At 38.7% G+C, this 23,982-nt stretch overlaps 1 protein-coding gene across 3 annotated transcripts in view; it reads right to left on the bottom strand.

Moving 5' to 3' along the window:
* Nucleotides 1–22,791, bottom strand: part of LOC103722999 (Rhodanese/Cell cycle control phosphatase superfamily protein) — a 42,592-nt gene extending 19,801 nt beyond the window's left edge. Inside the window, exons 1-5 of one of the 3 annotated variants that reach the window (XM_008813771.6) lie at nucleotides 22,250–22,791; nucleotides 20,290–20,343; nucleotides 15,023–15,172; nucleotides 14,425–14,599; nucleotides 13,307–13,398 (exon numbers count right to left, since the gene is read on the bottom strand). In XM_008813771.6, the coding sequence (XP_008811993.3) occupies nucleotides 13,307–13,398; nucleotides 14,425–14,599; nucleotides 15,023–15,172; nucleotides 20,290–20,343; nucleotides 22,250–22,591 (813 nt within the window). In that variant the 5' untranslated portion in view covers nucleotides 22,592–22,791. Of the gene's footprint in view, nucleotides 1–13,306; nucleotides 13,399–14,424; nucleotides 14,600–15,022; nucleotides 15,173–20,289; nucleotides 20,344–22,249 lie in introns of those variants that run through there. The other 2 variants (XM_008813773.6, XM_089929485.1) reach the window with 2 other exon arrangements.
* Between the last annotated feature and the right edge of the window lie 1,191 nt (nucleotides 22,792–23,982).

Below are 23,982 nucleotides of genomic sequence, written 5' to 3'. Positions count from 1 at the left end.
AACACATGTAGAGGGGCTCACACCCTTCCCTTTCCCTCTCCTTGATGCGGCATGAAGAGAGGGGCCGGTGCCCCCTCTTTGGCAGGTTGTCATGGAGCTCCTAAACGTTAGGAGCTCCACTCCCTTTAAAAAGGGGTAAGGGGCGGCTGACCTAGAGCATAGAAGGCTTCCTCTCCCTCTTGTGCCGTGGCCACCCTCTCCCTCTCCTTGTTTCAGCCGCAAGCAAGGGAAGAAGAAGATCCAAGTGTTGGCGGCCTCCTCCCCTTCCCTTCCTTCATCCAACGCAAGGAAGAAAAGAAGGCTGCGTGGGGATTCTTCTTCATCCTTCTTCTTCCTCCTCTCAAGCATATTCAAGAGTTGAAAGAAAGAGAGGAGATCAGCCATCAAAAGAAGTCTTTGCAAGGGAGCTAGCACCCCGGGAAGACAAGAGATCTTTGATCAGGTCCTCTGCTTCGTGTGGATACCCGTAGAGGCCGGACGTTTGAACGGCTTCAAACGAACCCTCAACCTAAAACCACGAGCTTCAGTTTGCGGTGATCATCTACCCGCACAAGGTGAAGATTTGATCTCCCTAAAGGTTTTAAAAGTATTAATCCTTATCTAACTACGAACGGTCTAGAAACAGCGTTCATGCGATGAACGTCGATCCCGCTTATGCCGATTCCGCTGCAATCTGATTTTTGTTTTGAAATATCAGCAGCATAGGCGGGTTCCCAACAGTGGTATCAGAGCCTAGGCTTCGTAGTTTAAGGTAAGAATTAATTATAAGTAGGCTTATTAGATCTGAAAATTGAATGATCATGCATGCTGAAAATTTTCTGCATGCAGAATTTTTCTAGGGTGCTGATTTTTACATGCTGATTTTTATATGATAAAAGGATGATTCTAATAGCATTGTTAATGTGATTACAAAGTTTAGAATCATGATTAGCATGATCAGCAACCTATGTCATGAGATAATCAATTAATTATCAGATCTGAAAATTATAATTGTTGCATATGGTGATGATCATAGGATTCAAATCCTTTTGGTATTAAATGTAAAGACCTGCGATGTGATCTGCAATGTCATGTAATTTTACAGATGCTTGCATGCATCTTATTTGATGTTTTGAGAGGCCTGCGTGCCTCCTAAAAGGGGATGTAATTTATTTTTATTTTTATTTTAAATCTGGTTGTATTTTTTGTGATGTGATGTACGTCAACGATCAAGTCGAAGATGATGCATGAGATGAACAGGGCTCTAAGCGGTTGATAGCGATTGGATCAAGAGTTGGTCAAGGATCGAGTCAAGGAGGCTTGGAACCAATTCAAGAGTTGAAGATCAGTTGATCGATTGACGTGCATGTGCTTGTAATACGACCTAATTAGAATCCATGATCATCACCTATTTAAAGTTTAGCTTTAATTATTGCTGCGATTATAACTGCCTGCAATGTGCCGTTTGCATGTGATGTGAATGTGAGTCGGGTAGATAGGTTTACATGTGATGTAGCAAACCCAATTGAGACCTAAATTAAAACCTCCTCAATCAAGTTGAGAGTGAACCGACATGAGCAAGTCATATTAGATTAATTGATCTAATTGGACCTTACTCTCTGAGTAAGGGGAGCCTCCCACCTGCTTACCTGGCCAATTGTTCGATTACCTCTTATGAAGAGCTCAATTTGCAAACACTAAGACCTGATTAACCAATATTAAGTCAATAGGTCTTCCACTGTAGTAGAGCTGCTAAGGTCTTTCTGATGTTGATTTGTCTCGACTGGACACAGTGGGCAAGTTGCATCGGGGGGCTGGACCTCTCTATAGACATGAGATGTTATAGGATAAAGGTGGGGTTGGGCACCAATAACTGTTAGGTGAGGACCCAATGACGACTTTATTCCTACGGTTATACGGTGGGTCTGACTTAACTAAGAAATGGGACCAATAACTGTTAGGTGAGGTCTTCATGGCTTAGAGACCAAGTTACACTGCAACATGCTTGAGAAGCATTGTACAAGAGTTGTACATTCATCAATCTATGTGTCACCAATAACTGTTAGGTGAGGTGGCATATAAATCGATGGGACCGCAGTACCCACTAGAAACCCTAGTCGTGTGGGATTTCCGTTTTCCTACCTGGGGAGTGTGAGGAATTCGAGAAAATAGTGAGAGTTACATTTATTCTAAAAGACCTTAGAACAGATTAGGATCAAGTACAAAAGTCTAACTAGAATCTTTATTCTCTGCAGATCATAATGTCAGCCTCAAACCCTTTGACCCGTATTCTTGAGACCAACCGATTGACCGGAACCAATACAAGGACTGGCTTAGAAATCTCAAAATTATTTTGAGCTGTGAGAAAATAGGCTACATACTCGATTCAGATATCCCCACACTACCAGCACGTCCTACTGATGTTCAGCGACAGATGCATCAAAAATGGCTGGATGATGACATTAGAGTCAAGTGCTATATGATGGCATCCATGTTTAATGAACTCCAATGCCAGCATGAGAATCTCAAGACTGCTAGGGACATACTAGCACACCTGCAAGAGTTGTATGGTGAGCAGAGTCGCACAGCTCGTTTTGAAGTGTCCAAGAGGCTCTTCAAGACAAAGATGCGCGAAGGGCAGTCCGTCCATGATCACGGTCTGACTATGATCAAGGACCTTGAGGAGCTTGAGAAGCTCGGGATGAACATGCCCAAGGAATTGCAAGTTGATCTGATCCTTCAATCCCTTCCTGATTCATTTGGTCAGTTTATAGTAAACTACCACATGAATAAGATTGAATGCACTAAGACTGAACTGATAAATATGTTGGTAACTGCTGAGGGAGCCTTGAAAGGTTCAAGGGGCAATGTCCTTGCTGTTGAGTTGACTTCTGGTTCCAAGAGAAAGTCTACTTGGAAGAAAAAGAAGCCTGCGAAGAAGCAAAAGAAAGACAAGAAGTCAAAGAAGGAAGTTCAAAAGAAAAAGGCCAATGACAAAGGAAAATGTTTCCACTGCAATGTCGACGGCCACTGGAAGAGGAACTGTCCTTCATACCTCGAGAGCCTGAAGAACATGAAAGGTGACAAACCTTCAGAAGGTATAGATTTGCTCATAATTGAAACTAATCTAACGGTTTCTTCTACTTCTAGTTGGGTTATAGATTCTGATTCTAGTGCTCATCTGTGCACTACCATGCAGGATCTAAAGGAAAGTAGAAGGCTGGCGGAAGGTGCGGTAACCCTTCGGGTTGGCAACGGGGCAAAAGTTGCTGCTGTGGCTGTCGGCACCTACCATCTACGACTACCGTCTGGTTTTAGTTTATTACTTAGAGACTGCTATTATGTACCTGCTGCTAGCAGAAATTTGATTTCTGTTTCATGTCTAGCACAGGAAGATCATGTTTTTACATTTGACAAAGACTGCTGTTCTATTTATTTGAGAAATAAAATAGTCGCACATGGTTTTATGATTGACAGTCTCTATCATTTGCATATGGATGTATCTATAAATGTGTCTGAGCAAGTAGTGAATGCCAAAGGATCCAAAAGATCCAGGGATGAGATAAACCAAAAATATTTATGGCACCTCAGGCTTGGCCAGATTGGAGAAGACAGAATGAACAAAATGGATAAAGATGGACTTCTCGGCTCATTGACTTCCGAGTCATATCCAGTTTGCGAATCCTGTCTTCAAGGAAAAATGGCCAGATTACCCTTTGTAGGACATGGGGAGAGGACCACTGAAATACTTACCCTAGTACATACAGATGTATGTGGCCCATTTGATGTGCTAGCCAGGGGACGTTATTCGTACTTCATTACCTTTACCGATGATTATTCACGGTATGGGTATGTGTATCTTATGAGACACAAATCTGAATCTTTTGAAAAGTTCAAAGAGTTCAGAAATGAAGTAGAAAAACAAACTGGAAAACCCCTTAAGGCTCTTCGATCAGATCGAGGAGGAGAATACCTTAGTGGAGAATTCCGGGACTATCTCAAGGACAATGGCATAGTCTCACAATGGACTCCTCCGGGTACGCCTCAACTCAACGGGGTGTCAGAGAGAAGAAATCGGACTCTATTAGATATGGTCCGGTCCATGATGAGCTTCACCGATCTACCGATGTTTCTTTGGGGAGATGCCTTACTTACCGCAGTATATCTACTGAATAGAGTTCCCTCTAAATCCGTTCCTACCACACCGTATGAGATATGGCATGGTAAGAAACCAAGTCTTGGTCATCTCAAGATTTGGGGATGTCCGGCCCACGTCAAGAGACTACAGGCGGACAAACTAGAGGCTAGGACCATAAGTGCTCGTTTTATAGGATATCCTAAAGAGTCATTAGGATACAATTTTTACGTCTCAGAGGATCACAATGTGTTTGTGAGCCGTCATGCCATCTTCTTGGAAAATCAGTTTATCCTTGATAGAGGCAGTGGGAGAAAAATTGAGCTTGAAGAGAAAGTCTCTGAAAAGCAACGAGTCATGGATCCTATCGAACCCATTCATACAAAGCCAGTACACAATGTCCCGCAACCACCTCGCAGATCAAGTAGGGTCTCCCATCCTCCCGATAGATACTTAGGTATACTAGAAGAGGATACCGAGGAAATGTTCCTAGTGGGAGATAGGGATCACATACAGGATCCCAAAACCTACAACGAGGCGATATCTGATGTCGATTCTGAGAAATGGTTGGAAGCTATGAAGTCAGAATTAGACTCCATGCATTCCAACCAAGTCTGGACCTTAGTAGATCCACCAGAAGGTATTGTACCTATTGGATGTAAATGGATCTACAAAAGAAAGATAGGTTCGGATGGAGAGGTAGAGACCTATAAGGCAAGGCTTGTGGCGAAAGGGTAGAGTCAACGCGAAGGCATTGACTATCAGGAGACCTTTTCACCTGTAGTCATGCTGAAATCCATCCGAATATTGCTTGCCATTGCAGCATTTCATGATTATAAAATCTGGCAGATGGATGTGAAAACTGCTTTCCTAAATGGACATCTTGATGAAGATATCTACATGGAACAGCCTTTGGGTTTCACTTCCAGTGATGGAGATCACAAGGTCTGCAAGCTGCAAAGGTCCATCTATGGATTAAAGCAAGCATCTCGGAGTTGGAACACTCGTTTCGATGACGCAATCAAAACATTTGATTTCATCAAAAACGAGGAGGAACCGTGTGTTTACAAAAAGGTTAGTGGGAGTGCTGTCGTATTTCTCGTACTGTACGTGGACGACACATCCTCCTGATAGGGAATGATATTCCCATGCTAACCTCGGTCAAGGTCTGGTTGTCAAAAGAGTTCTTCATGGAAGACCTTGGGGAAGCATCCTATATTTTGGGAATAAAGGTCTATAGAGATAGATCTAAAAGGATGCTTGGCCTATCACAGAAAATGTATATAGAGGAAGTGCTGAAAAGGTTCAGCATGGAAAACTCCAAAAAGGGTCTCTTACCCCTTAGGCATGGAATTCATCTCTCCAAGAAGATGTGCCCCAACACATCTGAAGAGATTCAACGCATGAGCAAGATCCCTTATGCATCGGCAATAGGGAGCCTCATGTATGCCATGCTATGCACACGACCTGATATAGCCCTAGCTGTGAGTGTCACAAGCAGATATCAGTCGAATCCAGGTGAAGAACACTGGACAGCTGTGAAAAATATTCTTAAGTACTTAAGAAGAACTAAAGATTTATTCTTGGTCTTTGGAGGATCATCAGAGTTAAAGGTAGAAGGGTACACAGATTCAGACTTCATGACTGACGTCGATGATAGGAAGTCAACATCTGGATATGTGTTCTTGTGCAATGGTGGTACGGTAAATTGGAAGAGTTCTAAACAACCGATCATTGCTGATTCTACTATGGAAGCTGAATACATCGCTGCCTCTGAAGCTGCTAAGGAAGGCTTCTGGTTCAAGAAATTTATTGCGGAATTGGATGTAATGTCATCAGATGCCATAACACTCTACTGCGATAATAATGGCGCCATAGCTCTTGCTAAGGAGCCAAGATCTCATCAGAAGTCCAAGCATATAGAGCGGCGCTTCCACCTCATACGCGACTATGTTGAGAAGAAGTATGTCGAGGTGCAGAGAGTAGACTCCGCGGACAACGTGGCAGACCCATTCACTAAACAGCTAAGTCAGCAAAAGACTGAAGCCCACCTTGAGAAGATGGGACTAAGATATATGACTGATTGGCTTTAGTGCAAGTGGGAGATTGTTAGATGTATGCCCTAGAAGCCAATTTTTGGCTGACACATGATTAATTCTGGGACATAATTTGTATTTGACTTTATTATTATTGAATAAATAAAAGGCACCTTTTTCATTCATATTGTTTATGTGTCTATGAATCGTCCAAGAATTAATAAGATGATGATGCATATTCTTAAGAGTTAAGAATTTGAGCCATGCATCATTGGTGATTAATTTCTAAATGCTCCTGATCGATGGATCATCACGAGGACGGTGATCAATCCGATAAGATCAGTGCACAGATTACTTTCCTTAAGGATGGACGAGACTCGAGTCCACAGTGTGGCGACACTGAAGTAATAGTGCAGGTGCTTGTTAAGAACAAGGGTACTGAGCGTGACCAATACAAGAAGTCACTTGGATGTCTATCCACTCGTCAGTGACTTGCTTGATGTTGCAGTAGCGTGACTGGTCCTTTGACCTGCGGTGCTTCGGCTACTCACAGTGAGGTTATTGTAGTTTGACTGCACACATACATGGTCTCTAGCCATATGGGTCCATGCAGTGTAGATTGGCTGCAGTAAGTTCACTGTAGGAGTAGGGTATGCACCTATAAGAAATCTATCGACCTTGATAGATAATGAGAGATCCTATGTGATTTATAAGACTGAGTTCGTAAGACCTCGGCCGGGGCAGTATGCACAGTGGAGAAAGAGTTTTCCACTCTCGAACTTAAGTCGAATGAATCTTCACATATGACAGACGATGGGGTTTGACGAGTTGTCCATGACCTCCGTCCTGTAGGGATCCACGATAGTAGGACTGTATCACATATTAACTGCACCTAGAGGTTCACCATTCTATTCTGCTGGGTAGCCACTACATGCTGCTAGGTGTCACTGGTGGATGGTGGGACTCATAGGGATTGTTTCGATGATCGATAAACCCTAATGAGTAGAGTTGGAATCGTTCCAACCCATTGAAAAGAGTCTTCAATGATATTGTGATAGAGATCACAATATATCTCACTACCAGTCAGAGTAGAACCTATGGGGTCACACACACTAGAAGTATTGACCGATCCGATGGTTGAAAAAGTGATTATGAATCACGAGTAATCAATTCGATTGATAAGAAGTTGAAGAAGGAATGGGAATTAATTAATTGGACTTGAAACAAGAGTCCTACTTCGAGTAGGATTCCTAGAATCCTAGTTGGATTAGGACTGGGAATCCTAGTTGGAGTAGGACTGGGATTCCTACTTAGATTAGGATTCCCACAATCCTACTTAGAATAGGATTTTGAATTCAATGTGAATTCCTACTTAGAATAGGATTCCTAGAAGTCCTAATTGGATTAGGACATCGGATTCAAGTAAGAATCCTAATTGGATTAGGACTAAAATTAAATACGTCCTAATATGGATTAGGGTTTCTTAAGTCACAATTAATTATTAATCTAATGAATCAATAAGACTCCTAATTGGATTAGGATTGAAGAGTTCAATTGAGTCAAAATTGATTTAAGTTCTAATTGGATTAGGACTTACCTAGATTGGATCCAATTTGGTTCACCCTTGGGCTAAGCCTAATTGGATTAGGGCTTGACTACATTAGGGCATCCAAAACCTTACCTAATAAGGATTAGGGCAACACATGTAGAGGGGCTCACACCCTTCCCTTTCCCTCTCCTTGATGCGGCATGAAGAGAGGGGCCGGCGCCCCCTCTTTGGCAGGTTGTCATGGAGCTCCTAAACGTTAGGAGCTCCACTCCCTTTAAAAAGGGGTAAGGGGCGGCTGACCTAAAGCATAGAAGGCTTCCTCTCCCTCTTGTGCCGTGGCCACCCTCTCCCTCTCCTTGTTTCAGCCGCAAGCAAGGGAAGAAGAAGATCCAAGTGTTGGCGGCCTCCTCCCCTTCCCTTCCTTCATCCAACGCAAGGAAGAAAAGAAGGCTGCGTGGGGATTCTTCTTCATCCTCTTCTTCATCCTTCTTCTTCCTCCTCTCAAGCATATTCAAGAGTTGAAAGAAAGAGAGGAGATCAGCCATCAAAAGAAGTCTTTGCAAGGGAGCTAGCACCCCGGGAAGACAAGAGATCTTTGATCAGGTCCTCTGCTTCGTGTGGATACCCGTAGAAGCCGGACGTTTGAACGGCTTCAAACGAACCCTCAACCTAAAACCACGAGCTTCAGTTTGCGGTGATCATCTACCCGCACAAGGTGAAGATTTAATCTCCCTAAAGGTTTTAAAAGTATTAATCCTTATCTAACTACGAACGGTCTAGAAACAGCGTTCATGCGATGAACGTCGATCCCGCTTATGCCGATTCCGCTGCAATCTGATTTTTGTTTTGAAATATCAGCAGCATAGGCGGGTTCCCAACAAAGATGTGGCACACTAAGTGGGGAGCTAGACATCTTATGATTTGACAAATACTGAAAATCATCATATACCAAATCCTTATACATCTTCGACATGCAAAGTTGGTACTCTGCGCTCGATTTACAGCCCATTTGCATACCCTACATTTGAGGATTCATATTCGAGTGTTTACCATCCTCTACAACCCTAGACAAATTATGGGTCACAGTTTGTTGTCTTCTTCCCTAAGATGGGATAACCAGCCTAGTATGAGATGGCAGTTTAGCACCACGATGGCTATATGGCACAATATCAAACAGATTATCAACTATATGGGTGAGGATCGCATATAGGTTGTAGTCAAGTCTATGGCCCTAATTATGAATGACATGTAGATGTCTACAAGAGGTACAAACAATCTACATGAGACTAAATGTGAGTACATGTGTTGTAGTTTACATTTACTTGATAGAAGTCTTAGTGGTAAAACCCTGACTGTGGGAAGGGATGAATGAAAGACTTCGGAGCTCAGTAGATGCCCTAGCACCCTCCACCCGAAACGCCTTAAGCGCGAAAAGCTGCGGAAGCAGCGAAAGATCTTTAAAGTTTAAACCCCAAAACCCATATCTTGTAACCACTAAACCATAAATATTTGGAACGAGTAACAAATATAAACCCTTAAACTTAAATCACTTTACAAAAACCAAAAAAACAAAGCAAATAAAGCATAAAAATGAATTGAGGTGTACTGGTGCCCAATTGACATAGTCCAACATACCAAGTGTTGATTTAGGACTATACTAGTACTATATAAAACTAGGTACTTGGTATGATGCCTCATATCAGCATTGCCAACCTTGTATTTGAAAGAGAAGTAATAAATGAACAGAGAGAAAAGGTTGCTTGAGGAAAGAAATTGAAGGTTTCCTTTCCATTTACGGGAATAAATGTCTTTTCTTATAAGGGTAAAGGTTTAGGTGGAGAATGGAGAATAAATGAGTTTGTCTCAATTTTATCCTTTTTAATTCTTCGATCATTGAACAAACAAAGTACCACGATCTGCCGAACCAGGCGAACCACATGGTTCATCTCTTACCGAACCGAACCAGCACGGTTTGACGCTTTTTTCAGAAAATAGCTTGGATCGGGCTCGTTTCGCACCAGTTCCTCCCCGCGCCTCGTGCCCCTCTTTCAATATCTCAAAAGGCTTGAAAACGGTCTATCGAACCAAGATGAACCACCCGATTCACCCTGTACCGAACCGATAGCCGATCGGCACATATCCCAGTACTAGTTCGATCGACCTCTTATAGGACTGATTGATCAACTTCAGCACAAATATACTCTTTACTGGTTCTTTGGAATAGTTTAATATTACAAGTTTTGTTGCCACAGACCAAACACGAAAAAAATATTCTTGACAACCCAAAATGGGTCATATCTCCACCCATATTTGACATGCCAACAAAATCGGATCACAAATTCTACCTACTAGAGTTATAATTTGCATAACTCACACTCAGCCATGTAAGGGTGCATCTCAATCATGCTTTATACAAAAACACTCAGCTCTATGATTGCCTCCTAGAAGTATATCAAGCATAGCATATAGTAAAAGAAAACGAGAATATGTGTATTGATGGAGAGCTTTGGATGGAAGAGAGCTTCTCCAAAATCATTCCATAGTATCTTAGAAGAAAATTTGTTTAGGAAAATTTAACCCAAAGTACTTAACTATCAAGCTGTATTGCACCGGCCCTTTCTTGGCCATACATGCCAGTATCATGCAACATGGCCTAATGTTAGTACACAATATAACCTCTAAAGGGAATAACAAAACTATGAAGCATGGACACGACATGGTACAATACATGGATACCACAAACCTTGAAAAAGTAGGTGTGTGTATAAAAAACAATGTCCACACATTTCACAGAACAGAATTGCAATCTAGAAAATCTATCATTTAGTCTTCCTTCAGATCCGTAGATTACAATCTATACCTTATACAATTAGATCAACATCATAAGCACCAAAATTAACAATTCACTACAAAAAGATCTCCTCTTTTGTGTGACTGTGTATATAAAGAAAATATGTAAGTATCACCTTATAGAATAGCATTAACATCTAGAAAATCTACAATTTAGCCTACATGCAAATCCATAAATTAAGGTCCATGCCTCATACAATTATATCAACGCCAAAAACACCAAAATTAACAATTCACAGCTAAACATCATCCAAAAGAAAAGAAAGGAAAAGAAAGTAAGAATGAAAGGAAGAACATGATACCATCCCCCTTATTGTTGGATGCATCAAGGAAGAGCCTCAAGCAAGTTTGCCATACCAATTGATACCGGTGCGTACCGACTGTACCATACCAGCACCAAACTGGTATGCCATATAAAGGGTGTACTGACACTCGGTATACGAAACTAGCCTCCGTATCAAGCATACCGACACTAATAATAGAATAGTACCAGTACGAGATCCGGTACCGGTACGAGATTCAGTACTGAGACGGAGAACCTTAGCAAGCAAGAAACACTAAACTGTACCGAACCAGCTTGTTCGAAACATACCAAATCGAACTAGTCAGTTATTGGAATAGTTTGCACAATAAATTTGAGATAGGAGCACGGTTCCCACAATAAATTTGTTTCTTCCTTTTTTACTCATGCTCTCACCGCTCTCACCCTTCTCGCCCTCAACCTTCTCACCCTCGCACTTCTCTCCCTCGCCAGTCTCACTAATCGACGACCTCCCAGGTATGTTGACTGAGGACCTCCCTCCCTCTACCTCTCTCTCCCCCTCCCTCTCCTCTCTCTCCTTCCTTTTCCCTCTTTCTCTCTTCTCTCTCTCCTCCTCCCTTTTTTTTGGTGCTACTGTCCGATTAGAACCCCTTTCCTTCCCATTTTTTTATTTTTCAGATTTTGAATTGAAGTCGGCACATCCTTTGCCAACTTTAGTTCAAAATCGAAAAAAAAGGGCCAAAACACCCCCAGCATGGTAAGGTACGGATCCGTACGTACCGTACCGGTACCCAATCGGCATAGGCCCTAGTACCGGTTCCAAGAACCATGGTCTCAGGCAAGGTCCGCCGTATCGGTACCGGTCGGCGTACCGGTGGCGGCCCGGACCGGTACAAAACCGGTCTCGTACCGGTCTGAACCGGTCCCGTACAGGTCCCATACCAGTTCTTCAACAATAAACTACCGGTACCGTATTCCACGCTGATCCGGTACCAGTTCCAGGCCGGACCGGTACGTACCGGCCGGTACGGACCAGTACAGCAAACCATGGTCTCAGGTGTATTCCAAAAGTATCTGAACCTTTTTCTAATTTAAAAAATTGGATTCTTAAAGCAAGTATCCAATACATATCCTACAAGTATCAGACAATTGTCAATATCCAATACAAATCCAATATAGATATGACATGCAACTTTAAGTATTTGTGCTTCCTATAGGCACAAATTAATAGTTTAGTCCTAGCTCTTCACTAAATTGACAAATGCTATAATTCCATGTTTGTTAGCAAAGTTAGTCATGCCTTGATTGTCCAGACAACATTTTTCATAATAGAAGAGTGGCACCAATACTTCATGACACTTATCATATAGGATCCTACAAATATTAACAAAGAGAAAAATAGGGGGAAGACTAATATCTCCTAGTAATATATAATGAGACTCTTTCCTATTAGTCTGACCAACCATCGCACCTTTTGGTGAACATTCAAGTGTCCCACGTGAAATTATGTGAGACAAAAAATATGTATGTCCAAAACAAAGGCAAGGCAAACATGTGTTAGGAGTAGAAGTTCCAGTGAACGTATTCCTTGAGATTCCAAAGCTGATTAGGTAACCAAAAGCATGAGAAAGGAAGCACAACATTATTTACTTTTTTAGAGTTCCAATACTACTCAACCATCTATTTATTAGAAGCATATTTAGGAAGTCCGAATGTGAAAGGCTTTATTGGTTGCCGCTACGTTCTCCAATCCCCAAATTTTTTTCTAAGGCTACTCAGAAGTTAGAAAAGAGAGTGTATTTACTTCAAATAAATGTATCTGCTTCTCCTTTCTCCTCACGTGAAGAGAATGTTTGGGATTCTAGTTTATATATAATGTCGAAAGAAAAACTGTTTTATGTTTGACTACAAGGCACAGGTAGATTTCATGAGGCAGAAAAAATGAACATGAACAGTATAGAGGGAAATCTTTATCCCTATTGAAAAGTGAGCAGCATCCTTAGTAAATCATATTAGCTGTCAAATGAAATAGTTCGAACAGTCCAACTCCCAGCCAATGCTTTTAATCTCTTCGCAACTTAACAAGTTTAAATGCTATGACAGTGAGATAGGAATTCATATAGTGAAACCCAAATTGATATAATTCCATTTCTAAAATTCATTTGCTAGAACAAAAAGATCTGGCTTCCAGCTTAACTTATATATGTTCCACAGAGAGATGAATTGGGGCTTGCCTAAGTGGTCATACCCTTCTACTTAGCAGCCAATGGTTCTGGGTTCGAATCTTGGCTGGTGCATTTCCCTAAGTACTGGAACATGGGTAACCATAATGTAGGTGGGTCTCCCTCCCTTTCTCCCAAGCAAAAGAATAATTCAGACAAAATAGCATCCTAGAGAAGTTGTATTCGAAGGTTTTCCTACTTTACAATTGAAAGACCTAAAAATCAAAAATAACTGCTCACCTGGCTATATTCTCAAATAAATAATGACCATACCTCTTCATCGGAGAGCCCAAAAGAGGTACTTCTAAAACAATCCACATTAGGTCGTTGGGCTCCTTGAAAATGGCCAACATCCCACTCATAGCCTGTTCATAATCAATTACAGAAATAGCTTAGCAGTCTCATGATGAAAAAATTGAGAGATTTTTACTTTTGTGCTTTCCCTACATAGAAAGGTACATATTAAATTAGATCATATTACTCAATTAGAAGGTATAAATGAAAAATAAAATATGAAAAAACCAGGTGCCAAGCCCAAGTATTCGGAGGAATGCTTGCTATGTATGCTTATGTAGATAAGGTTGTTTCATCCATCCACCCCAAATTAAAATAAATAATCAATTAGTGAAGAAATAAACTCTGATGATCTTTGTAAAGGATAAAAAGGAGATCAACAAGAATATCTTAAATCCTGCTCATAATTGAAAAAATGATCAAAGAGTAAAACCAATATCAGTTCAATGTGGATTTGGTATAACCTATCAAGTATAATCATCATCAAATACAAGTATACAGGTTTGTGCAGACCAAGTTATCAGATCAAAAACCAAAAATGAAGTCAGTACCATTTAATCATCCCAGCTTAAAACAAAAATGAGTTTGAAAGGATTTGTGAATCCTGAACCATTTTCTTGTTATCAACTCAGAGCCTCACATTAACATGGATACTGCTCCAAATGTAAATTGTACATGTCCAGAGGAACAGAAAGAAGCATTTCTGAAATATCCTTTATTCGAAACATGAAATTTCATCAAGGCCACTTGAAGCAAGAGAACAGCAACAAAATCTAGACGGTCGCAATTAGCAAGGAGGGATGCTTACCTTATTGGTTACAATAAGCACAAGAATTAAAGTAAAAATATTTTAAGTTTCTTCTAGACCATGAACATGTCTAAATTGAAGTGAAAAAGGAGCTACCCTTTAATGTGCTATCAAATTCATCATTTATGATCATTTTAGATATCATGTACTGAATTATTTAGGGCAATTATACTTGACAGCTTGCATATATGTGCAACAGAAAAAATCATATGAGTTTTCCAATTAATTTGGTTATGGAGGAAAATAATTGAGGCCTGATATCAAATTACAGGAACTCAAAGGCAGTTACCATTTCTCACATCCAGCAGTAGAAATTTCCTATTAGAAACCAAACGATCTGCTTTGCCTGAAAGCACATAAGCACCGGTCATAGCTTGCAATCTCTTCCTCCATTCATATGGCGATAGTGGTGTAGCTCGCACCATGGGGTCCAACAAAGGAAGGTGTGCAATACCTCCTTCCAACTGAAGAACATATTTCAACAGCTTTATGAATATGATTATTTTTTATGTAAAGTTTTAAAGTGCGCTGAATCAAATCCTATCACACCTAAGCCTCAAACAGAATAAATAGAAGAGTCATCACTTCCATTACGTTAGATCAGAAATGATAGAAGACTATTGTCATTTGTCAATGTGTCTAATGGATAGGCATAAAAATTTAGGTAGTTTTCACATGGGCCTCCTTGTGTGATGAATATGCATCCTTTAAATAACCTCACCCACATGCCTCAAGGCTTTACGATAAGATATGTGTATAGCATGATGCAAGGTGAGCCTCTAAAGCTTTCTAAACAATAACATGCATGCTATGGAGTATGGACAGTTGAATGTCTCAAGAAAGAAATAAAATAGAAGAAAAATATTAAAAGAAACAACATTGCTTGCCTGTACAAGTGAAGGTTTATACCGCAGTTTCAAATGTGGAAAAGAATGTCCATCAAAAGATGGTGAAGTCTGCACCAAAATATCAGAAAACCTATGATCTTCTTTAAGCCACTCTGCATATGCCAGAGCATCCTTAGCTGGACCACTGTACTGCAGAAAAGCTGAAATTTAGCATTGGAATAATTTACACCACAGTATGCTTGAGGCGTTATCAAGTTTACTTGCATGTCAATATGATCTGAAAAGTGTTTCTGTAAAATAACTCTTCGAAGCTAAGATAAGCTATGCTCAAGAATTAAGATACAATCTGTAACATATAGGCAATGCATCATGACTTATACCTTTTTATAAGTTTACTGTGTAATGTGTCTACAACTAAAAGATACTAGATTCCAAAATATCTCAAAAAGATACCACTGGGAGATTTATCACTATATATAATAGGGAAATTTATAATAAAGATATGAGAAAGTCAAACAGCACAGAAGGCACAGAAGACCTTTGGAAATTCTGAAGCTAACTCATGTTTTGCAGTTACTTCAATGAACCTGAATTTTATCGCAAGTCAAGGATTGAAATCTCATATTTACCAGCCCCACACTGACTGGGATGTTCTGTATCAGACAAGTGGTTGTACTACTGGTATGCCTTACATCTTGTTGGTTTGGTTGAACCAGGCTCATGCTGTCAGTACGGGCCGGATCAAAGTGGCTTGCACCTGAACAAGTGCTGAAGCAGCTGAACAAACTAGTCAAGGATAGACTGGAAAGGCCTTCAAATAATTTCTTTTTTTCTGACCATTTGAAGGTGGGAATAGTCAAGGATAGACTGCTATTACTAATAAATAGATAGACAAATTACTAATATAAGCTTGCTTACATAAAATATCATTTAAGTAAACCTTTTGCATAAGATATTACATGTAAATACAACCCCTTATTTGAGTTCAATAAGAATATTCAAAATTTCATTTTTTAAGAATAAAAGTTGATTTCTTAGCTTTAATTCAAATTTCAAATTTTGGGGGGGTCAGGCTAAGGCATGTTCCAGATCTTAAAGGTCACGAATTTTAGCCTACACAAATATTGCCAAAACCTAAATATCCTTAAGGGAAGTCATATCATATTCCCCTAAGCATCTTGCCTACAACAACACTCTCTAGAATAGGATGACTAGGACATTATAATTAATACAATTACTGTATTTATGCATAAATACAGCATTGGATGGAATATAACTTAGCTGCCAGAATCGGGAGTGGGTGCAAGCGTGGGTGTGGGGAAGTGAATATTTTAGAAACACATTAAGAAAGTGCATGGGAAGCAGGTGTGGGCTATAGATTCCAGACAGATTCCGAATCAGGTGCATCACCCGAGCTAGAAGATTCCACCTACAAGGGCATGTGGCTGTACCAAAGTGTATCACTTGGTACCCTTTGTCAATACAGCATGCAATCTGCTGCATACCATATTGGTTGGCATTTGTATGCCCCGACACCTCCATAAATGAATCTTAAGAGTCACAAACAAATTTCAAGACAATATCAAGATCCACCAGGCTATCATAAAAATAAATACAATTTTCCTACTTAAATAATATTTTCAAACCTAAATTTAGTCAATATTAAAATATTTCATATGGATCTCGCAGCTTCTAAGCCCAACAAACCACAAAGGGAGATCTTACATGTTTATGCCCCATTTTATTATTTTGGACAAACATAGTCCACTTTGATTGGAATATGCGATATTAGGCATGACTACTAGGATTCTGTCCAAAAACACAAAATTCATCTCTACCCTCTAGATAGGTAATTTATTTACTATACATGATTCAAGATACCATGATTGTTAGCTGCATACATGACTAATGGATCATTTTTGACATATCTGTTTTTAGAATTTAACAAAAAATTTTAAATAATTAGAAGTATGCTAAAACTTTCAATACAATGTGTTCAACAAGAATCCTTAATAAAATTGTCGTGTTTTCCTTTTACATATTCATATTATCATGTTTTGAGTTGATTTTTCCGTTAATATTTCTATCAACATCAAAATCCATTCAGACCTAAAGCATGATCTACTCTTCTATATTCCTAGATTTTGTTTTTATTGTCCCATCTGATTTTCATTCCATATTGCTTCTTCTGTTCCACCCATCAGTTTGATCTCAAAGGTCAGAAATACAAAATTCATGGGCATGAGAAGCTAAGACAGATATCAAGAAATATTATTTAGGTGAAAGAATGATTTGGTCTCAAAACATCAGTTCGACAGATTGAAACAAACCAGTGTTGCGAAGCTGGCAACAAAAGCTATATCAAAATTCTGTAAGAAGATTCGTAAAAACATGAATCTTTTGAACTACAACCAACATTAGAGTGAAAATATAATGCAAGGACAAATGTCTAGCAAATCATACAAACCACTACTGTTGAATATATAATTATGAGCATGACAAAAATTATAAAAAGCCAACGATACAAAAGAGTGGAAGATATATGATACAGAAAGAGGCTGCCAAGGATGTAAACTTCGAGTTGAGTTTTTCTCTTTTTTGAGAAAAAAAAGTTGAGTTTTTCTCAAACAAGACTAATGATGAAATAGCTGACCTAGATGTCTAATTTAACAATTGCAAGGTCAAGATACATGGTGATTGTGGTAGTGTGTACTAGATCACAATTTGATATCTAAGACTAATTTCAGTAATGAGTTTAGACAGAAACAGACTCCAAAACCGTTTCACAAGTCCTTTGCTTCTTTAATATCAGAAAAGCATTTCTTTTATAGCAAACTTAGATTTTTAGAAAGATTTCGAAGCTTCAGGATGCTAATCCCCAAGACATTAAGCTGAATCCTATTGACAGAGGACTCACTATATTAAAGCTCAGCTCTTATAGACATTTAGGTTGACATTTGTTAAAGCACCATCAAATAGTAAATGGTACTTCGATCTTGACTTTAACATTTCTGTTCTGAAAAATAATTTGTTATTGCTCTAGTGTAAAACCAAGAAAAAAGTACAACTAAAGGTCCCAAAATTAATATACTTCAAAATGATATATTATTTATTTTGTACCTATTTCTAATTTTCTTGGATTGATACAATTTTAATTATTTTTTCAAACAATTTTGAACAGAAACATCCAAAAGTGGAGCTGGACAATGCTGAATTTTCCAGAACTGAAACTCATTTGATTCAACCGAAACTCAAACCAAGTCTATGGAACTTGCAAGATGCACCATAATAACAAGCTAAAATAATATCCAGCAGTATCTAGAGCCATCATATTTAATCACACCAATTCATAGTGAATTACTTGTTTAACAACAAAAAAAAAGCAACATAAGGAACTTCTCAAGAGTTTGATAGGTTGTCAAGAGCATACTATAAGGGTCTAAAGTCCCATTTAAGTAGGAGTATCTTCTAAATGAAACTTTATCGATAGATAAACAATTTCACTTAATTGTATGCATGAGAAGTCAAAATCTAGACCCTCTAAAAATTAAGATGGACATGTTTCTACCAGTTTGATGTTGCTTTTGATGGAGAAGGCAGGTAAATTCACATAAGAGAAAATATCAAGCATAATGTTTCTTATATGCAAATATTTCCCCTTTTTCTTCTTGTCCACACATATCAAGTTTATCAAACAGACACTAAATATTCTATAAAACCAGAAACACAACCATAAAAATTAGAATAGAAATATTAATACAGCATAACCAGCACCACAAAGAAACCAAGTCTAAACAAACAATCAATAGGAGAAGGATTATCATCTTATACAAAAATGGCATGAACACCTAATAGCAAAAATCCCTAAACTATCATAAGGAAATGGTCATAAATTTTATAATAGTTTATTCTGTTATTTCCTGTGTTCTAGTAGAACCCAAAATATATTCAGAATGTTTCCATACTGTTTGATAGTTTTAGAAATTTTCTAGACTGCAAAACCATTATAGATTTCTTTTTTGTTTTTCAAATAACAATCATGTCCATGGATTAATTGCAAATCACAAATTTATGAGCACATGTAGCTGAATTGATGAAATTTCACATTGTGTTACAAGAGTTCTTCAAACTGCCTGAAAAATTGAGTGTTAATAAAAATTAACATGGTAGAAGTATGGATAAGGGCTACATGGAAGGAACTATATGCTCTCTGGAGTCCATGTTTAGTTTTGGTGCATCTGAACATCAATTTAAAACTGCTGTCATACTTCACTTTTAACGTCCTATTATCTTCAACGAAAGTTTCTTGATGTGATTAAGAATTTGATTACTAGAATCGCCTTCATCTTGTGAAACATAGAAACAGAGCCCACAATGGTAGGAGCCTCATGCACTAGGCCTGGATGCCATAGGCTCAAAATATGAAATAGCCTCTCCAAATGCGAGGGTAAGGTTGCATACATCTGGCCCTCCATAAACCCTGCAATGGCGGGAGACTTGTGCACTAGGATGCCCTTTTTCAGGTCTCGTCTTAAATAGTGGCTTCTAAGAAACTTGGTAACTTGTCCGTTTCTTACTCTAATGATGAGTACTAAGAACAAACGAGATCTCCTTGATGGACCTAGAATTACCTTATAATGCAAGGTCTCCTTGATGGACCCATTCACTTATGTATTTCTGAAGCCACATTATATATAATTATTTATTACTTGTAGAACTTAAATTGATCAATATCATGATTATTACAAAACTCTCAAATATTAATTATTAATTGTTGCATTGAATTATCAAATGTTTGTCTTCAGTCCCTCACATTTAAGCTTTTAAGAATCTCATGATTGTCCAAGGTAACCTAAACAGTAACAGCAACCCAAAATTTTGATCAATGTTTACAAGAAACTAGTTGTAATGACCACAATCTCACACAAAAATACTTAGTGAAAAGGTATTGTTTGATTCTTTAGCCTTGTATAAGTACCCAAGTTCTCTCCAGTGCATGACCAATGTGGGGACTAACACAGCATGTGCGAGCTCTCGCAGTAAAGAGGAAGTATTAGAGAAAGTTGCCAACATTTACCTAATGACTCCAAAAAATATTTAAAAGATCTAAATGGGTTAAATTAGAATGCCAAGTAATTTTTTTAATTTAAAGTGCTTGAAGAAGACTTAATACTTAAAAAGAAATTCTACCTTTTATATTGTTTTTCTTTTAGCAATATAAGTGGAAGATAGGAATTCTAGAACATTGGAATCGAGATCTTGAAGTGTTAAATTACAACTAGATCATACCAATCATAGATTCATACCTGTGCATTAATCCCTTGCTCATTCACATATATGCGACCACGTATGTCATGTCCCTAGAGAAAGTCAACAAAAAAATGGGTCATTCACAAATATTAAACTACATGGTGATGTAGGAACCTTAACTTTCATTGTGAAGTAGAGAGTCAATATATAAATGGGATAGAGACAACAAGAGATATTAATATAAAAACAATTATTTACATTGTTTGTTTCGAAAAGGATATAGAAATAACTAAATTTTATCTAGTTGCATTATAAGTTTAGCGGGAACAAAGTTTAGGGGAATTTGAGGTCCGCCTGGCTTGGATGCCATTTTACATTTAATCCCTATTGACTGAAAATTCTTCTTGGCCCTTGATTTCTACATGCTTAATCCTTGGCAGAAACAACTTAAAATGGCAAACTGTGTAATGATAATAATCAAATTCCAGCCAAACAAAAGATCAGGCATTAGGTTGCCCTAAAGTTTGATAGGAATTATAAAGCATGGATAATTGTGTATACTATTTGATAGAAAATACCTATATGACCAAGAAATCCAGGTTATTGTTCATGATTATGGACATCCATCATTGTCACAAAAACCTATGAGAATTCGGTTGAGAAAACTTGGAGAATGACGCAAGTACTACTTCTGATTTGTACATATTCAATATGGTTGTCAAGTTAAGTTTCAAATAAGCCTTTTCTAACTCAAAATAGAAGGAAATCTTGATAAGGCAAGCATTTTTACCGTCTATTCTGAGCTGCATTTTACTCTTGATTCATTATTTACAAAGTACCAATCAAGGTACGTTGTCTCAGTACCAGACCCATACCGGTACCATGCGGTATAGTGTCAATACACCCGATAAGAGGGTCAGCTCAGCATATCAAGACTCAGTACACCTCCTATACCAAGTCTCAATTTGGTATTGATACGATACAGTGCGCCCAACATGGGGTAGTACACACCGGTACAACAACCATGGTATCGATAGTAACAAATGCTAATGCATTGTGCTTTATAGATGTTTTCTTATATACATGTATAAGAAAAGGGCATCTTAGTGCACGAAGCTCCTACTGCTAAAGAGTTTGGAGGGAGTCAAACGTACACAGCTTTACTCCCATGTGCAAAGAGGTTGTTTCCGTATTTTGAACTCGTAACACCTAGGTTACAATGGAGCAACCTTACCGTTACACCAAGGCCCACCCTTTTCTTACATTTACGAACAAAATACACATTTATTCATTGTTGCATCCTAGCCTTATAGTATTTTACTTTTCTAAAAATGTTGTGCTAGGATATCCAAATCTAGGAGAGAGGCATGTGGGTGGAGAGAGAACTGAGGGGATGGAACCGAGATGGAGAGATCGAAGAGATCCTAGAAGGAAGTTATATAGATAGAATAAGAAAGAGAGTTCAGAAGCTAGCTTTCAATATATGAATGACCACACCTTTGTAGGTTTTTTCCTTTCTTTGAAAAAAACAGAAATATTTCGTAACGAATAGGAATGCAATTTAGATAGAATAAGAAAGAGAGTTCAGCAACTGCCTTCCAATAAACACATGGAGGACCACTCCTTTGCAGTTTTTGTTTTCTCTTTTTCTTTGAAAAAAGAAAGATTTCATGATGAATAGGAAGAGGTAAAGAGATTGGTGAGAAGAGATCCTAGAAAGAAAGAAGTTACATAGATAGAATAAATACATAAATGCATAGCCAATGTGGGACTAATCACCTGCCTGTAAGGGTGTGAGGTCTTCACACTATATAAATACATAATCATGAAGAAACGCACATGTCGATGCAAAGGTTAACATGTAAAATGAACAAAGAAATGTATCAACATATATATACACATATTCCATTTGAATAATCATGAAGAAAGAACACAAATTGACCAAATATACATTTAAAAAAAAAAGAAGAAGAAGAAAAGATACTCGAGAACAGGCAGAGAGTAATAAAACAACACCTGGAGGAAAGAATGGTGCTTGGAAACCTCGGCTTCTGGGTCTTGGATGAACACGAACTTATAGAAGCTGACGACCAAGAAATCCTCCTCGCTGGACCCTTGTCCTCCTCCACCCAATACAGAGGAAGAATCAAACCCCCATCTCGCTTTGGCTCCTCCCTTCCGAGGTCCATCCGAGCAGCAACAGAACACCCTCGGCGTCCAATCTCTTGCAGGAGAAATCCGGGGTACGGGAAAGAGAAAGAGGGGAGCTGTGAGAGGGGGACGGCGGAGGGAAGGAGCGGGTGGACCGAATAGAACTCTGCCACTGCTCACACAGCGGCTGCCGCTCCCTACCGTCATCCTAATATCTTCTAATCGCGGCCATTCTGAGTCGGCCCTTGCTTTCTTATCTGCAACACGCGCGCTCCGATGGTTGTGCTCAAAGAGGAAGGCAGAACAGCTGCGATGTGACTGCTGGCCTGGGGGTGTTGGGGTGCTACGGAGAGCCTCATCCGCGTAGCAACCTCCGCTGGCCCTCTCTGCTAAACAACTTATCGAGAGATAAATTTTACTCATACCCTTCCCACTCATGAAAAGCTCTTCATATAAATACGTCACACCAGCACCACCTAAACAACCGACAGATCAGATAGCAACTTCATCGGACAAACCATGCGGAAGGCATCCGGTCTCCATATTTAATCGACGCCTGCACGTTTCGAACCTGGGTCACTCCGATGAAATTAAAACCTCGTTTTCACCGTGCTACCACCTCAGTGATGGCTCACCAAGGTTTTCGATTGACGAAATCTAATTCATTTTGATTTATTTTTGACGAGGTAGGAATTCAGTGAGAAAGAAAATTACAGGAGCCCAAATTTTCTGAATTTTTAAAATATTAAGAATTTTTTACATAAAAATTTAAATTTATATAATATGTTTTAAAATTTTATATTTATTTTTTATTTTTATAAAATATTATTTTTTATAAATATTCCTAATGTGGCGGTTCTTCTGGCATCATTAATAAAAATTATATTTACTTTAATTAAAAATAAAATAAAATTTGGAAATTACTTTTTGTCCTCCTCCTATGATCTCTTTATAAATTTTAATTTAAAAACCGTTAATTTTTTAACGGCATTAGATGGCATAGGTATATATACAAAAATAAGGATTAAAAAAAGATAGAATAGCAAAATAAGTGTTTTACAAGAGTATACATGTAAATATCAATTTGGAAGGATATTCATGCAAAATTCGATATTTAAAAAAAATATTCAGACAAAAAAATTTAAATATTAATTTAAAATTTTTTAAAATTAGATTAGAAAATCCATCGTAGCAGTTGATATATGAGAATATGTCCGATTCATATCAGCCGATATCCTTGCTCCCTTATCTCCCTCCGGAGTCCAGATGTATAGACCATTCATGGAACCCGGTATTTTCTTTCTAAACTATAATTCCATTACAATCCCTCCAAAAAGACACTCGTATTTCATAAAATAAAAAAAAGGGTTCAACCATTCAAGCGTGGCAAGGCTGATTATGTTGCATACACATAGCTAAGAGCTAGTATACAAGCTGAACACAAGGCTTGCTCGAGATCAACTCGAAATTGTAGCTAGCCAACTTGAGCTTGGCTCCGGCTCAACATAAGTTGAGAAGTCGCAACTCAAGCTTGGCTCATTCAAGTTTCAAACTACCTTGAGCTCACCTTATTAAACTTGAATTAGGCACTCCAGTTT

Source organism: Phoenix dactylifera, chromosome 3 (genome assembly GCF_051530095.1).
Source record: "Phoenix dactylifera cultivar Ajwa chromosome 3, Ajwa_hap1_PhDact_Kaust_v1.1, whole genome shotgun sequence".
Classification (NCBI taxonomy): Eukaryota; Viridiplantae; Streptophyta; class Magnoliopsida; order Arecales; family Arecaceae; genus Phoenix; species Phoenix dactylifera.
This window is presented reverse-complemented; position numbering and strand designations above follow the sequence as displayed.